This window comes from Anser anser (genome assembly GCF_964211835.1).
Source record: "Anser anser genome assembly, chromosome: 3".
Classification (NCBI taxonomy): Eukaryota; Metazoa; Chordata; class Aves; order Anseriformes; family Anatidae; genus Anser; species Anser anser.
Genome location: NC_139722.1, coordinates 5,334,137 through 5,351,752, shown reverse-complemented (window position 1 = coordinate 5,351,752; position 17,616 = coordinate 5,334,137). Strand labels below are relative to the sequence as shown.

At 42.1% G+C, this 17,616-nt stretch overlaps 1 protein-coding gene and 1 long non-coding RNA gene across 2 annotated transcripts; one reads left to right on the top strand and one right to left on the bottom strand.

Moving 5' to 3' along the window:
* Nucleotides 1-721: 721 nt before the first annotated feature.
* Nucleotides 722-7,570, bottom strand: LOC310897784 (uncharacterized protein). Its single transcript, XM_083831743.1, has 3 exons — nucleotides 7,291-7,570; nucleotides 6,255-6,884; nucleotides 722-5,452 (listed from the first exon to the last, which is right to left on the bottom strand). The coding sequence occupies exons 1-3, from the start codon at nucleotides 7,430-7,432 to the stop codon at nucleotides 2,850-2,852; spliced, it is 3,375 nt and encodes a 1,124-aa protein (XP_083687869.1). The 5' UTR covers nucleotides 7,433-7,570; the 3' UTR covers nucleotides 722-2,849.
* A 175-nt stretch (nucleotides 7,571-7,745) lies between these two features.
* Nucleotides 7,746-14,865, top strand: LOC310897786. The gene is made up of 5 exons (XR_014582586.1): nucleotides 7,746-9,390; nucleotides 9,975-10,043; nucleotides 14,061-14,121; nucleotides 14,229-14,304; nucleotides 14,588-14,865. It is a non-coding gene; the product is annotated as an uncharacterized lncRNA (long non-coding RNA).
* Nucleotides 14,866-17,616: the final 2,751 nt, after the last annotated feature.

Here is a 17,616-nt window from a genome sequence, read left to right as displayed (position 1 = left end):
ACAGATAACAATGCTTGCAGGAGCAACTGAAGGAAGTTCCAGTATCCCAAGGGTTACAGTAAATGGGGTTTCATCAGTCACTAGTGGGCTCCCCAGGGCTCCATTTCATGCCCAATTCTCTTCAACGTTTATATAAATAATCTGGACGCAGGACTCAAGTAAATACTTGAGTAAGTACTAAGTAAATTTGCAGAAGATACTAAATTAGGAGAAGCCGTTGAAGAGAGGCCTTGCAGAGATCTTGACAAATTAGAGCTGGGCAATCACCAATGGCATGAAGTTCAACCAGAGCAAGGGCCAGATTCTGCACCTGGAACAGGGCAGCTCTGGTTGTATGTACAGACTGGGAGAGGAGAGGCTGGAGAGCAGCATGCGGAAAGGGATCGGGGGGGTTCTGGCCGACAGCAAGTTGGATCTGAGCCAGTGGCATGTCCTGGCAGCCAGGAGGGCCAGAAAATTAAGCAAATCTTTTGAACCAAATAGAAAACTTCACAGGATGCCTTAGGAGAGGATCAGCTTTAAAAAAAAAAATCTGGAAGGACACCTTTAGGTAGAATAATAGCAATAATAATTAAAAACAAACAAAAAAAACAACATGAACAGCCAATGTCCTTATTTTAAAATGAATATGCCTTTGCGTTCAAATACCTCTGACTTGGCAGACAGATTCATTTTCAATACCCAAACGTCCAGTGCACTGCATCAAGAAAAGAGGGGAAGCTCAGGAGTCATGAAACACTTTATTGATTCTTTTATTAGAGGTAATCACCTGGAATATTTTTTTTTTTCTACAAACTCAAGTTCCATCTGAAAATTTCTTCTACTCCTTACTTGCAACTAAAAGAAACTTCTGCTGCTAGCGAGCCCTTTTTAGAAAAATGTCTTTAGCAAATTTATCACCCTTAAATCGGTCTCCTTCTTCTCTGTTGTACAACATACTTTTTAATAATTATTCTTCACCTTCAGCTTTCCTAGTCTCATATAATGTATCGGCTGCAATTCTCTTTACCATTTTTTGTTTCTTTTCTGCATGTGTTCTTTTGAATTTTTCAAGTGATCAGAACCATACAGTAATCCAGGTAAAAATTCCTGCACGATACCATTAATATTTCCCAGAAACATTTATATTATTCACATTAGGATAGATTAGGATTCTTCTTTCTCACAAGTGCATCAGCTGGATAGCTCTATCATTTTAAAATCTGAATCCTTCTCTTGTTTCCAAATAGTGCTTTCCCAGCTTATAGTAAAGACATCTGCAACCACTAGGGTTCACAGCCACAGATACTGACTTGTCTGACTACTGAAACTCAAGAGAACTAGATCACGTAATAAATACCTTTGTTGGTCTGGCCTTAAATAAGTGAATCAATTCATGAGCTTCCATCCACTCTTGTAAAATTGTTTCCCTGTGTCACCAGAAAGCCTCTTCAATACACTATCTGTATTTAGGAAGAACAGCATAAACTTGAGCGAAGTAAAATAGCAGTGGCAATTTCATGTTTACATCCTCTAAATTAAACTGCAGGCTTACTCTGCTGTTTTGTGGTCTGAGCTGTACCATCAGGGAAAATTAGTATTATCCCTTTGCAATTTGTTTTCTTTCCTTACACAAGGGAGTAACACCGCTTTTATAAATCCCACTGAACATACGGTCAGTGCTGTCCACACAGGAGCTTCTATCACCATATAGTTCTGGAGCACAAGTGTTCATCTAGATTTGAACGCAGAGTAGAGGAAACATCCATCTCAGTCTTCACCATACTACATATAAGTGCCATTTGGGGGGCATAGTAGTTCTTCCATGTGGTAATATGTGCACAATAAAGCTCTTTAACAAAATAAGTTTTACAGTTCAAGCTAGGTGCTAAGGTTTGCAACGTAAGCAGTATTTTTTTGCAATGTGTCAGCAAATAATTAAATCACCAGAAAGGTTCTTTGAAAAGAATATTACCTATTCTGCAAAACAGAGCACAGCTAACTACCAGCCTGAGAAAAGAGAAGGCATTTTATACTGAAGTAACATTAGCCATCTACATAAAGCTTGTGAAGATTAACTTAAGGATTCTTAGGATCATAAAATATCTCATTAAGGATATTACTACTTCTGTGAGACTACTCAGAGAATTACCTGGAGTAACTGCAGACTCAATGAGCTACCTACTAAACTTTTTACATATACACACATGTACAGAAAACACTTTCGTATCCCATTTAACCTGTGATGGGATAAAATTCACGTACCTCTAATTTTACAAGACGCTAACTTGTTCTCTTGCAGGTGTTACAGGAGAACCTGCTAGCAGGGAATGCAACTTACAGCAGATGGGAGTAAGCCTCCAAACATACTGATGATTCGTAACTGAAAAATTATTACTATACAACAGAATGTACACTTCCATCCCTCCCTTTAAACATCCTTTTAGTTAGGTTGTTTTTTTTAAAAAAAAGAAACTAAATGGAGCAAAATAACTGTTCACACTGACGAATATAGGCCAAACCATAACTCTGACCTCTTGGAATATAAAGGTTACACAGGCATGAAGAGGCACCTCCAAGCTCTTCTTCAGCACAGCCTACACTAGAAACTGAAGCTCCCAGCAGAACCTGAAGCAAAGAAACATCCCGGGTTTCACTCTCTTGACCAAAACACTGCACGCACCCATTACCAGCCAGCAGTTCGAGTACAGCAGAGGAATGTACAACAACGAACAACTGCAAGACGTGTACAGTTCTCAAGACCTGAGTGCCAGCTTGCAAATCCCAAGCTTATCTACCACGGTCACGTTGTTGGTTATGTTCTTCGAGAAGCTTTTTGGCAGACACCACCACATTACAGAGATGTAACGCTACACTTGTACTTTTTTTTTGTGTGCTTTCATGTGCTTTTGGAAAGCTCTTTTATCTACTGTAGAAAAGTCACACTTTCTGCAGTACAACTTCAAGTGAGTCAGCACGTGGCGCTTCAGGTGGCTCGACGTGCGGAAAGCGACACCACACTGCATGCACTTGAACGGTTTCTCCCCTGTATGAATTCTCAGGTGCTGCTTGAAGTTGCTGTTGCGGACCGTGGTATAGCCACACTCCTCACACGTGTACGTTTTGACAGGGAGAGGCGTTTGTTCGTAGAGACAGAGAGCAGAGGAGCTTTCACTAACCGAGTGCAAAGCCAGATGCCGTTTCAAGGACAGCCATTTGTCTGTGGAATAGTCACACTTCCTGCACTTGAGGTGCTCCGTATTAAAATGCATTATTTTGTGTCGCTTCAGGTGACTGGAGGTACGGAACTTCTTCTGGCAAACGCTGCAGCTGTACGGTTTCTCACCTGTGTGAGTCCTTATGTGTAGTTTAAGGTTGCTTAAAACGTAAGTAGCATACTCACACTCCGCACACTGATAGAACTGGGGCTCACTCTGTGCTAGTGAATAATTTTTTTCATCCCTCTGGATAACTGTCTGCTCTCCATAGACTTCTGAACCAAACATGGAATGGACAGCACTTGAACCCTCTGTAGAACCAAAATCTCTTTCTGGACACAGACCTACGTGCATTTCAGGATGAAATCCAAGATTCTCCTCCAAACGGCTATCCATGTAGAGGCAAGTGCCAAATTCATACTGATTCTCTACATGAAGAAGCCTGTGTCTCTGCAAATGGTTTGAAGTTTTAAATGTCTTATTGCATTCCTGACACACAAATGGTCCTTCATCTGTGTGCATTTTGAGGTGCACCTTAAAGTTGCTACGAACAGCAGTAGCATAGTCACAGTATTGGCACCTGTACGTTTTATACATAGACAAACTGGAAGGCCACGTATCCTCAGATGTATAATATGCAGCATCTTCATAATCATCTTCAGCTTGCCAGTCACCATCTTTGACTTGCCACTCAGAGGAATCAGGGCTGAACAGAGGGTCTTCTTTGCAAACTACAGTGTCCATTTCGTATGAATCCAGGACTTCTGATCTACTCCCAAAAATAGGTAAAGTATTGCTTCCATGGCTGCTTTCAGGAAATATGTTTCCAGAGTATAGTTTCTTATCGTCCTGCTCATCGTCTGCCTGCTCAAAGTCTACTTCCGAAGCCAGCATTTTACACAATCCCCCAGTGAGGCTATTATCTTTATCAGAGAGAGAAACACGGTCCTGGGAATCGCTGTCAAATTCACACGCTTCGTTTTTATATTCGTTGCTCTGATTCGTATAACCATTATCAGTCACCTTAAACTGTTCGTGAAATTTCTTATGAAAGCTGAGATGTCCTCTTGTATAAAACACGATGTTACACTCATCACACGTGTAACTCTTAGAAGGTCTTCGACTTCTCTTTCTCTCATGTACAAAGTCGAGTTGCGGCCCTTGACACGTTCCTTCGCCTGCGTGTAATCTTCTGTGCCTCTTTAACCCACTGGTGCTCGTGAATGCTGACTGGCAGAACTCACAGGAGTAGGGCTTAGCCCCTGTATGTATGTAGCTATGCCTCACCATGCTTGCAAAATACAATGAGAAAAAGGTACAGAACCTGCACTTGTACAGCTTATACCCAGCGTGCCAGTACATGTGATTTAACATGTAGGATAAGCTAATGCAGGAGTAATCACACTGGGGACACTGGTAAGGTGGTCTCTCTTTATGTCCCTTCATGTGATGAATAAAAATCCTGGGATTTGATGAACTAAAAAGACAAAGTCTGCAGGAAAAAATAACCGGAACACCCAGAGATGTAAAGTCCCTTTCAATTTTGATGAAAAACTTCTTGTATTTACTTTCTTTTTTCTTGGTCTCTGATTTTCTTTCTTCAATTCTTCTTTGCCTAACTTTTCTAGCATTCATTCTATTTTTTCTTACCTTTCGCAACCTAGTCATTTTCTTATGAAACTTAATGTGATTCTTCAGGTTGACAGAAAAGAAGAAGGTTCTTTTACAAAAGCAGCATTTATGAATTTTTTTATCTTTATGAGCTGAATGAACGTGTCTCTTCAGAAGTGCAGCGCATTTATATACAGAACTACAAAACCTGCATTTCAAATTTATTTTTTCATGCTTATTTATGGAACAAGATGCTTCAGAAAAAGGTTTGATGTTCAGACTATTACTGGGCCATGCTAAACCTTCTTGCTGGCCTTGTATTTCATTTGGGCTTTCATGAGGAGAAACAATATATTGTTGCTGATGTCTTTTTTTAGAAAACGGTGTTAATGACTTATAAATATGCTCTTCGGTAGCATTTGATTCAGCAGAAATAGAAGCATTCATCTCCAAGTCCCCTGTATCTTTTAACAATTCTTCTGAAGTAGGGGAATATCTATTTGCAAACAGAGCAGAATGACTCTGGGTAGGTTCCGGTTCTTCTTTCAAGCTATGTTCCAAAACTGAACTCGGCGCTTCAAATTTGCTGCTCTTACTTGTTTTGTTGTCAGCTTCATTACTTCCGTTCATTGAAGAATCAGTATCTATGGGGATAAAAACAGTCATATGCATGACACTCACACGACAACCGATGTTCATAATTAATTGGTAGTAATAACCCCCAATACCCTAATGTATATCACCTTGCTATACATGCCCTTCACTTAGGAAAACATTTTCCAATCCCTACTTCCCTCCTAATGTCTCTGCCCATTTGTCCCCACCCTTCCTCCAATATTTAAATCATGTTTTAAGAGAAGAAATCCTTGTTGGATTCTTATTGGAAAGAAATCCTTTTCACTTCATCTTTTCACTCTTTGTTTCCTCAGGAGCTCTGAATTTCACAAGACAAGTGTAATCTATGCAGATTTTATGCAGAGCTTTATGCCAGAATTGCTGTAAAGCACTGCCACCGAACTGCACTAGGGCTCAGTTCTTCAGATGGCAACTTGCACAGTGCATGCATGATGTCCCTTTTGCTATCCTGTCTGCCAGGAGTGCAAGTAGTCTTGCTACTCCTTTATGCCTTTCTAGTACCTGAGAGGAAAATAAAATGTACCCTGAGTTTATATTTTCAGATCTTTTTCCCCTAGTCACAGGCAGCCCTTTCACAAAGCGCAGCAAAGTGAAACAGTACCAATTTCTTGGTGTTCCACTATTTTTCACATCAGTCCATGAAAGAACTACGCATACTTCAGTCTCTTTCTGCTGCATGTAATAAAAATCTATATTAGAAAGATTAATCTAAAATAAATGATTTTGGATTATTCCTGTTTTCCCACCTATTTCAGGCTTGATATTTACTGGATGTCTTCAACCACTGCACTAATCTTATTAACCAGTTACCTTCCACTTTAACAGTTGCCTCCATCTCTGTGGGGATTTCCAGCTGTTTCTCCTGGCTTCCAGCAGAAAGAACATTTGCAACATCAGCATGTTCTTCTTCATCTTTGCACACTACTGCTAAAATCATCTGTTCACCCGTGTTGATGGTCACATCTCTACCCTCACTGTCAGCTGCTGCTAAGAGAGGAATCTTCTGACAAGTGTCGTTATCAACACATTCCTTCCTGTCACTGGTTTCATTTATCTCATCAAGGTCTGCTTTCAAAGGTGATGTTGGCAATACATTTTGATTGCACTTATCTTTGCTTGCATCACACTGATCACTTAGGGATAACATCAATTCATTACACAAACTCTCATCAACCCGTTTTTCTTCAGAGTATTTCACACAATTATCCTTATTTGCAGCAATCTCTTTTCCTTCCGAAAAGCTTAAACCACTACTGGCATCTGAAGGCGCTGTGTTGCTTTCTAGGAGAATGTTGGTACTGAAGCCTGCCTCCTGATTATCCTCCTTCTTCAGCTCAGGAACAGTCACTGTTTGCTCCTCGGTCTCTGTATTACAGAGACAGTCATCATCACTCAGCACAAGGATCGTAATTGGGAGCATGATTTCAAAGACATCCGACTCTGAGGAGAAAAACACACTGCATTAAGCCTACTTATGAAAAAAAATTAAATGATTTTCATGGAGCAGATCTCCACGCTGCAGCCCGTGGAGGAGCCCCCGGTGGAGCAGGTGGATGTGGCCTGGAGGAGGCTGCGGCCTACGGAGAGCCCCCGCAGGAGCAGGCCCCGGGCCGGAGCTGCAGCCCGTGGAGAGGAGCCCACGCAGGAGCAGGGGGTCTGGGGGGAACTGCCGCCCGTGGGGGACCCGTGCTGGAGCAGCTTGTGCCTGACAGACCCTCAGCGGCGCGCTGCGCATGCGCGCTCCCGTACCGCCGCCATATTGCGTCCCCCCTCTCCCGTCCCCTCAGCCCAGCGCGGCCCGCCCCGCGCCGCCAGCCGCTCCGCACCCCCCCTACACAGCATGTACCGCTCTCCGCCGCCGGACTCAGCCCCGCCGGGCCCAGCCCCGCCAGCTCCCCCGCCATCTCCGGACCCAACCCGGGCCCAGCCCGCTCCGCGCTACCAGCGAGCAAACCCTGCTCGGCCTCCATAACGGCCCGACTGCGCATGCGCACAGCCCAGAGGGGGGCTGCTCGGCGCGCAGTTTCTGAGAGGGGAGGGGGAGGAGGTCGGGGGCGGCATCGTCTGATTGGAGGAAGCCGCGTGGGGGCGTGGCCTCAAGGGCGAGGCGTGGGGTCGGTTGGGGGCGTGGCCTGGATTTGGGGGCGTGGCCTGCGTGTGGCGGGCTGCTCGCCTCCCTGAGGGGGCTGCGGCCCGTCACTAAAATGGCTCCCTGAGGGGTTGGGTGCTGGGCGCTGCCCGCCCGCGGGGAGTTCAAACGTTTTGTAACGTCAGCCCCCATCCGTTCTGTGAGAAAAGGCAGCAAAGGAAATAAATTGAGCTAAAAAGCGGTTCAGTAGTGAAATTGGTCGTTTTTACCCTAAAAAGGCTGATAACGTATCAACTGATCCCATGAGCATTTGCCCTAAAAATATTGATAACGTTATCTATTGGTCTCGTGAGCTCTCAGGTGCTGCTGGCAGCAAACTCTCAGTTCCTTGTAAATGCTAGCAGGTACATACTGTGCAGACTGATTTTCCTGTACATATTGGCATGCTGGTAGCCTTTATTTTAGAAGCCCTCACTTTTAAAACAAGATGGCTCTTCCTGAACACAGGGCTGCAGCCTCCTGTTAACAAATGGTGAGATGAAACTCCAGGTAACAACAAATGGCTGGAATACCTGCCTTTCTCCAGCCATTGCAGGCAATATTCCAACCTATAGGTTCAGTCTGTGCGGTGCAGGTGGCATGGCTATATTTTCAAATACAAGCAACAAAGCCTCTAGGCAGAAACTTTATCAAAAACAAACGAGAAAACTCCTACTTGATTTAGGCAAAGTTGAGAGGAATATTGCCTTCTGTGTTTCAACTCTCAAGGAATTAGGGAATCTCTTACATAATTAGAAAGTTTGTGAGAAGCAGCTGCCAGGATGGGCTGGATGTCTGTCCTGGACTTTTGCTTGTCACAGCAATCCATAGAACAATCTTGTTTTCTTCCTATGGGGAAAAACAACCAAAAAACACTACCAGAGTCCTCCTGCCAGAACTGGCTGAATCGCCACAAGAGGGCTCTGCAGCCACGAGTTCAGTCTAAGGCTCTGCAACGAAAAAAAATAAAAATACATGGGAGATCGCAAATAATCCTGTCCCAGTTTAGCCAGTCCAGAACACCTCCTGTGGAAAGGGAGGCAAATAAGATCTGAATTTCAAATAGAAAATAAGGAGGAAAAATACATCACATCAGTTGTGATTATCAAAGCCAAAAGTAATATCCCACACATTTGTTGTTCTCATTAGCAGGTGTCTCAAAATGCACAAAACCCAGCTATGAAAAAGAGACTAACCTGCAGGAAATCTACTGTGAATAAGATTACTTTTTGGGCTATGAGTCATGTCTGAATCCTCAGTGATGTGTATGTACACTGATATCTCACAGTGATTTGTGCGTCTCAGACATTTGCTGAATCGTTTTTCCTGAGCTTATTCCAGACTTGCATTTTAAAAGCACAATGGTTAACAGCTGAAAGGGATATTCGTCACAACACAGACAGCTGATGCTTCTTGTAACCTGGGTCTGCATCTGAGGTAAAGAAGAAAATGAAAAAACAACTTAATTGGGAATATTCTGGTTTACATATTCACCCTGAAGGGAGATTGATACCTATTTCCATTCTTAATTTTTTAAGCAAAGAGGAGGTGGGATACATGCGGCCCTCCGCTTTTGTATTTGTTTGCGTAACACCTTGCTTTGCGGAGCACAGTCTGATTACAGCAGACTGTGACTGCTGCTGCTGTCTAAGCACTATTATTGCCCTATTGTTGCATGTGCCACCTCCTATTTCCTGCTCCTGTTTCCATTTCTAGGAGTGGCTGTGTGTTGTTAGCACTCACACAGGTACCGGCCCAACCTGCCATTTGTGAATGCTGGCAGGTGGCAACTACGAGTCTCTTCCTAGGCATTAAAAGGTACTGTTTTAAACCTCAAGACAAATGTGGTCAGCTGTAGGCACTTTCAGATCGTCATCAGGCCATGGACATCAACTGCTCTTGGAGTAATTTCAGAAATTTTGGGGGTTGACACGTAACAAAAATAAATAAATAAAATCAAACTTGAAATATCTTTGTTGAGCAAAAAGCCTGAAACCCTAGGGATAAAAGATAAAGTCACTTTCAGAGTAAGAAAAGTCAGACAATTGTTCCTAGCAAAGTAATGTAAGGGCAGTTATGGTCTGGCAATTAGAGCAGGAAAAGGGGAAGCTGCATAAAAATACATCTGGGGAAAAAAAATAAATAATATAGACTGGATGATTTGGGAAAGAAATCATTCGTCTAGCAGCTAATGTAAAGAGGGAAAAATTCTCCCTAGAAGGGTTGGTCAGCACACTATTGGCTGTTTTAGGACTGTGAGGTAGGACTAACAGCTTTCAGGGATCCAGGATGTTGTAATAACAAACTGAGACTTAGTAACTAAATAGATTAATTTATTGTAAAACCTACTGAGTTGTTTTTCTCTTTTTCAAACTTTTTTTTTTTTCTTCTCCTCCAAACAGCCTCACCAAACTCTGTTCCAGAGGGAAGAGAAGAAAACACGTAGTGAGGAGCTAGTCATTGGCAAAGAAGTGAGTAACACTTAGGGACAGAGCCTTCTAATACCAAATGCCCCCAGAGAAATGCACCAGGGAATCGAAGTCACATTAAGCCCCAGTGCACTCTTCACAGAATCACGGAATGGATGAGGTTGGAAGGGACCTCTGGAGATCAACTGGTCCAACCCCCTGCTCAAGCAGGCACCCCTAGAGCATGTGGATGTGCCTGATGATCAAAGGGGAGATGGGAAAAGGAGCTGTGCTGGGAGGAGCTCAGTGCCAGCACACTGGACAATATAGCTGTCAAACTAAGTCTCCCCTGAGCACATGTAAACTGATTTTTCCAGGGGCTCAGCTATGTCATGTTTTGGAGAACATCATGAAAACAGCCAAAGAAACAACATTGTCCCCAAGGTCACAATGTGGCTACATTTCATGTTTCTGCTTCAAAGCACAGACATGCTAAAGCTTTTCAGCAGTAGTGTAGGGCTGATTGGATTATTATTATTATTATTTTTAATACACAAAATAAGGTACTTCTCAATATTGATCTTAGAAATAACTAAATAGTGTTAAGTGAGACTTTCAGAAAAAAATATAAATGTGAAGTAAATGTGGTAAAGGAAATTTCAACTTGAAAGTTAAAGGTTAGCAAGATTTTACTGTGGAAATTGTGAGGAAATCTTACTATAGGATATTGGTATCTCTGCCTATGGTAATAATTTGAAAACCAAATACTAAAACACTGACAGTTTAACAGAGAGTAATGAGCCATCACTTGTCAAAAATAATATCGTAGGAAAAGGTCAGCTGTTTTGAAAACAAATTCCTGTGGATTGACAAGGTTAATCATAAAAATAAGTGTACTACTGCTTAATTGTCAGTTGCCGGGTACTCCACAACTGAAGGAAAGTATGTTTGTTTAAGGGAAAGAATTCAGTGATTTACCATCTGTTTGAAGTTTTCTGCGGTGCAGCATGAGAGACGAAAAGACACGTTTTACAGACAAGATGCAGCCCGCTTTGTGGGTGGAGTTCAGGTCATCATTAAGGCACGCTGAGGCCCAGTCCAGCTGTCTGCACAGTGGTGCCTTGAGCTGTTTGAGAAGCCCTCCTCCCGGTGCCGGTCTTTAGTGTCATACTGGCCAGCCTTGTGACAATGTCTCCCCCATCCTAGGACATTTGAAATACTTGGGCATTTAAAATGGTGCTAGAAGCTCTTGTATGAACTGGCTCAAGTCTTTAAAAGGAGATTGAGCTACAGAGCTCAATCACGTGCTGCACCACACGTCTACAGGTATACCTGATATCTAAGCTCCTATTTATAGGCAGCAAACCCCGTGGAATAATTCAGCCAATCAGTCACTACAGACGTGGTTCAGTTACCTAAACGTGGTATTTAGTACCATTTGAGGTGCCACAGGGCAAATGAGACATCTGTATGGGCTGACAGCTATGACAGATCTGATGGGGAAATGAGCCCTAGATCAAACAAAATAAATGAGGGCATCTCAAATGACCTCAGACACTTTTATTTAGGCAATGCAGTCTAGCTGCTGCATTTGATCAGCTGACTCTCTAGACTCCATCGATAACATTGACTGGAGGCTTAGGTCACTTGGCTCAACATGAATAACAACAGCAAGTTCCTTTAGTTTTAATCTGTCCCTAATGGATTTAAAATAACTTAAAACATTCACATTTATTTTGCTAACTGGAGGCCTTTTGGCATGATCTGGTCATATCCGTATTATGAAATTCTCCTGCCCTTCGAAATTAGGTGGCCAGATCTCAGCTGCTGTTTGGAAATTGTCCATTCACCTGTCTGCCTCTGCCAGGCTACCCCAACAGGTTAGACAGTACCAGACACCTGCACAGGCTGCGGAACTCGATCCGTCTATATTGTAAATAGCCAGCAAGGTACTGGCCTGGCTTGGATCCAGGCAAACTAAAAGTCTACTAAGCAATTCCCTGGCACAGTTTAAGAGTTAGCATTGGCCAGGGACAATTTCCGAGTACAGAGAGTAAGAAAGGGAAACAAACAGGGAGAATGACCAGAGAAGATTCATTTCCTTAGTAAATCAGGAGAAAAACTCTAGCACCAGAGAAGTCATCTAGAATCAGGATCGTTACCAAATAAGTTAAAACCGTGCCAGCTGGAAAAGCATCCACCTTTTTCTTCTCTTTTGTCCATACTTAGAATAATGTGTCACCTATCTACCCTTCCATAAGGCATCCTTTAAACTAGACAGGTCCTCAGGTCCTCCTTGTGGGTACAAAGAAATAGGCACCCTAGTGTGTGATGCAGCTGACCGTTACATTTCTACATTAAAAGCAGATGAATCACCTGGAAATACCTGTTGTAGAGTATAAAAGGAGTCTAGATGAGCTTAGAGGTCTTCCATCCAAACCTACCTCTGTAATTTCCTGAGAAGCTTCTACCTGCAAACTTAGGCCACTAATCACTAAAATCCTCATCAACAGCAATTAGACAGACCCCTTCAGCACAAGAAACTTCGGAGTTAGGACCTTTGTTTTGGGTTGCAAAAAGGATATTTCATTCGACTACAAAAAAAAGGTATTTTGTCTGACTACAACTCACAGATAACTTTTTTTTTTTCTTCTTCAAAATCTTGCTTGAAAATTTCCTCCAGAACCTGAACAATATGCTATTTAGATGTGGCTTTCAGAATTTTAGTCGGTGTGGTTACTTTTCTGCAGTTGAGGGGAACATCTGGATTGAAAACAAAATGTTTCTTCATGTTTTTTGCAACTTTGTTGTGTAGTCTGCAGCTGCTTCATAATTGTAACAAAAAATCAACTATATTATTCACACTGTCAGGAGTGAAAATAATGAAAAATGATGGAAAAGGAGAAGACAAAGCTTGTTGTGTTTGCAACTTTTTCCCCAGCTAAACATGTCAGGTCTGTTGCTGCCTGTTTCTGTAATTTCCTTCCGGCTTAGATTATTCCATCCTAAAATAATTTAGGTTATACTTTTACTAATGGAAAAATACAGGAAGGACTTCTTATATGATACGAAAATTCTCTCCGGTATTACTTTTCCCCTGCATGTTGCAGAGTACCGAGTCTGACTTCAAGCAAATTTCGTAAATGGAAAGACAAAATACTTTTTTTTTTTTTTTCCATTAGTTTGGTTTGCATAAGTGACAGTTACACAGCATGTTAGAAGTGATTGAGGCTTTCACCAACTGGCATGGACTTCTCATTAGAGCAGAACGATTACTAGGATGACTTGTCAGTCAAAAGACATTATATTTGCCATGGCTATGTTGTAATTAAACATAGATCACAACCCACAAGCAAGCATTGCTCTGAAAAAAAGAATACATTTCATGTAATGCTGAATTGAAGGAGCTTTTCAAGGAAAGGGTCTAGGATGAAACTTATTTGGGCCATATGATTTCCCTGAACTGTCCCAAGGCCCTGCCTTGTGCTTTTCCAGAGACCCACATGCAACATACTACAGGAAAACACTTAATTCTTTCCCTGGCATAAAAAAAAAAAAACTTGCTTGTTTGTTTTTCCACAGGGTCATTTGCTGTGCCTGCATTTTAGCACATATTCCATAAGCAGCGAAGTTCACACTGATACACTTCTCCCTAGCTAACGTTACCAGGAGTCACTGTAATACACTTGGAAACAAAACAAAACATCTTTGTATTACACAGACTTCTCATCGAAGATGTTACAAAAGAGGGATCTCATTTTAGAGATGGAGAAATGAAAACGGAAAGGACTTTCCTATCTAAGCAGAAAAACCTGGAACACGGTCCTTCTGTCCCGTTCTGCAGCCCATGCTATCTCCTTGTACCAGTCCCCTTGCCTCATCCTGCAAGACTGTGCACAAGAGAGAAATTTTACTTACTGCTTCTCATTAAAAAAGAAATCATTCCACTCTTTCACATGTTAAGTGAAGTTTTTAGGCAACACTCTGAGAGAAAAACTAATTTTCATCTTACCTAAAAATCCAAACTAGGCTCATTTTTCACCAGTCTATATTCATGCCTTATCTTTTTTTTCCTTATAGAGCTGTTGAACACGAATGTTCAGTTCTTATCCCAGAGGGAGCCACATTTCCCTAAGAGTTGGTACAAGTCCATACATCTTAGATAAGTCTGTTAAGTTCACAAAGTCCTTTGAGATTTCCAAATACCGCTATTATGGAAATAGCCATTGTTATTCTTGTTTTTAATAGCTGCTGACAATCATGAATATTTTGAGGACAAGTGCCAAGTTAGAAGCTGTGTTCCTGAATAGACCTTTTAAACTACGTAAGGACTCTATTACAAGTTTGGGGTAATTTTTTGAGAAGCTTTATGTTGATGTGTCTGGACTCTCATCCGAGATTTGCTCTCATCCGTCTGATTTGCTTCTGGTGGAAGCAAATCAGACTTACACAACAAAGACTGGCAGTCATACTTACGTGTCTCCTTGTGGAGTCATTTTATAGCTTTCACAGAATCACAGAATGGTTGAGATTGGAAGGGACCTCTGGAGATCATCTTGTCCAACCCCCTGGTTACGTTAAAAATGTTCTGTGCTTCGTCTTTGCAGGGCTTTATGGAATTCACTTGAGCTGCCTGAAACTGAGCATTTCCATTTCATGACAAATGTTGAAACTTCACAATGTATTTTTATTGTCAGGATGAAAAAAAAAAAAACAACACATGAATAAAAAACTTTGTGCCCATTTAGAAAAGCGTTGCTTTAAAAATAACACACACACACACGTATTCACATGCATGGAAAAAATCACTGCAAAATGAAATGGTTGATTCAAAACTTATTTTTCTTTTTATCTTTCAATTAGGTCTTTATTTCCTGACAAAACAGTTCTATTGGTCCAGGATGTGGCTTATCTTATCACGTTGAGATGAGGTCCTGTCAGGTTATGCTCCGGATAAGGATGCTATTACTGGACAATGGATTGGGTAGTTCTGAATATTATGGATGGAATTCAGCTGCAGTTTTAGGGCGTCTTCATTATGTAGTGTCTAGATGGGATCTGCTGATCATATTTCTGCTCTCATGAGGGATTTTCTACAGCCAACAAGTCTAGGTGTAATCCAAGTCACTCTAAAGCAGATACCTACTCTTAGGCAGGTGAATTGCTTTCCAGTTTCTATTGCCTGTACTGACTGGTTCTCCAGTAACTATAACAGGAGCCTAGACTATATTGGGTACAGGTCCATTTAGGTTTGAAGCTGATACCAAATGCACTGCTTACCAGTGGGGTAGGAGCCTACTGAGAAGAAAATAATGGCAAGAATATGAAGCTTCTTGTCCATTTCATATTTTTATGTGTATTTGGAATACACCTGAGACCATTTTGGACCCATATCTAGAGTATGAAACCCTGAGCAAGGCTATCTTGTCACTAAATAAACTTGTCATATTTTTAAGTTGTTAATTTGCTATGGAGGACAAAACTCTGTAGTTTGTGCAAGGCAAAGCTGACTCAGATTAGTTAACCAAGACTGAAAACTACCTGAACCTGTCTCTGCGAAGATCTTGTGTTGACTTAGCCATTTGATTTAGCAATCAGATGTAAAAACACATTTTTGAAGCTTGTCTAATGAAGATGCTTGGAGTGAAATTCTTTAGACCACATGTCAATGTCTGAATCTGAGAGAAAATTACCCCAGGCTCCCTTTATTGTCAATTGAAAGAAAAAGGCATTTAGAGTGTGAGTCATCTGACCTATTTTAGATGTCCATTTTGGAGTGATGAGTTGCAGATGAAATGCTGCTTCTCTTCACTGAGTACCAGAGGAGCAGAGGGCAATTAGCTTAGACGTAGATGTCTAACGGGATTAGATGAACTCCTCCCGTCCCCATTTCAGAGCACAATGAGGTTATTCTTTGCTCTATCAGCAGCAAATAGCTTTATCACCCAACAAACACCACGGCCAATATGAGATCTGGTCCAAGACTAATCTGCATGGAGATGGGAGCAGCCACTGGAACTGGAGCTCCATCCCCACTCGAGAATGATTCACAGCTTGCTGAGGTCAACGGGAATCTTTCCATTTGCTTCAGCAGGCTCTGTGAGCCCTGGGGTTTAAGCATACATTAATTTAGCAGCTGGATGCCACAATTTAAGATAACATCGTTCTTCTGTTTTTTATTATTAATGTTTTGCCACTCTCAGAGCAGAGCTGGCAGAGCAAAGTGAGTCATAGACTAGTATGGGGGCTCAGTGAGCCATAAAGGCTGGGTATATGTCAGCACAACAATCCCTTCCCGTAGTGCCTGAGCCTCTTCTGATTTGGTGGATCTAGTCCACAGTCTTCATTATCACAGCAATCAATATTTAACCCCTGTCCATCTAATCCAAGGCAACCACTGGCCTGTGCTTTACAAAGAGCAGCTTCCCCATCCAGTCTCTGTGTTATCCCCTTCGTCAGAGACTCAGCAGGCTGATCAGTTGGCTCACCAGAAACAGGAGTAAATCTGGGAGTCTGCTTTAAAATGCTTAGCTAGGTCCTTGTTACGATCTGTGAAGGTCAGGTCAGCTCCAGCTGAAGGGAGATGGGAGGATGCTTCATCTGGAGGGTGCCTGTCCCTGACAGTGCCGTAAGGGGGGGGTTAACTTTCCCCACAGCAGCCCACACAGTGCTGTGCTCTGCACTTGTAGCTTGAAGAGCATCGGTATCACACTTGGCTATTGCTGAGCAGAGCTGGTGCAACGCCAAGGCTGGCTCTCCGATCCCCCCTCCCACAAAGACCAGTAGGTCTTTCATTATGGAAGCATTGATCTTCCCAAGCAATCACGATGTGTATTGAGGCTCCACTTCCCAAAACCTCTCTGAACATCTCTTGCTGATGGGAAGTAAAGAATTTTTTTTTTTTTTCTGCATGGCTTTTGCTTTTTCCTTTCATTAAACTGCTCTTACCACAAACCTGCAAGTTGTATTTATTTATTTATTCATTTATTTATTTTTCCCTCCACCTCATTTTCTCCCCCCGCCCTGTCCCGCTGAGGAGGGGCTGTGATAGCACGGCTGTGCAGTGCTTAGCTGCCTATCAGTGGTAAACCACAACGGAGAGGGGCCTGTGGGTGACTGGAGTTTACAGCACTATAACCAGAACTTGAATCCATCATTAACTGCTTCCCTGGTGTACAATCTTTACCCTTCCATCATTCAGCCACTTTGAAGCTACATCTGAGTAGCAAGTCTGAGGGATTAAATAAACTACCTCTGGTGATGAGGGGACTGAAAGCGTCTTTGATAAGAATTCAATGTATACAAAACTTTTCAGAGCAAACTGCATGGTGTTCTTCTCTGCCAGCCAGCCAGAGATATTGTATATATAAGGGAGAACTGATAAGACAAAATATATCATTGAACTGCATTATTGAAGCCTAAAACTTCATTAATCAACCATAAGTAACATGAAAGGACATTGTAGCTTTTGGGGCAAGTGAAACCTTTGGAGAGATAATATGAAGGTTTAAGGATTTGTCTTAATTTTGTGGCATTGTGGGTTCTTTTGCAATACTTTTACTCACCCCACTGCTCCAATCTTCCTTTTCAGTTTCTGGGAAAGATTGCTCTATTGTGGATGGAGAATGCCTGAGAG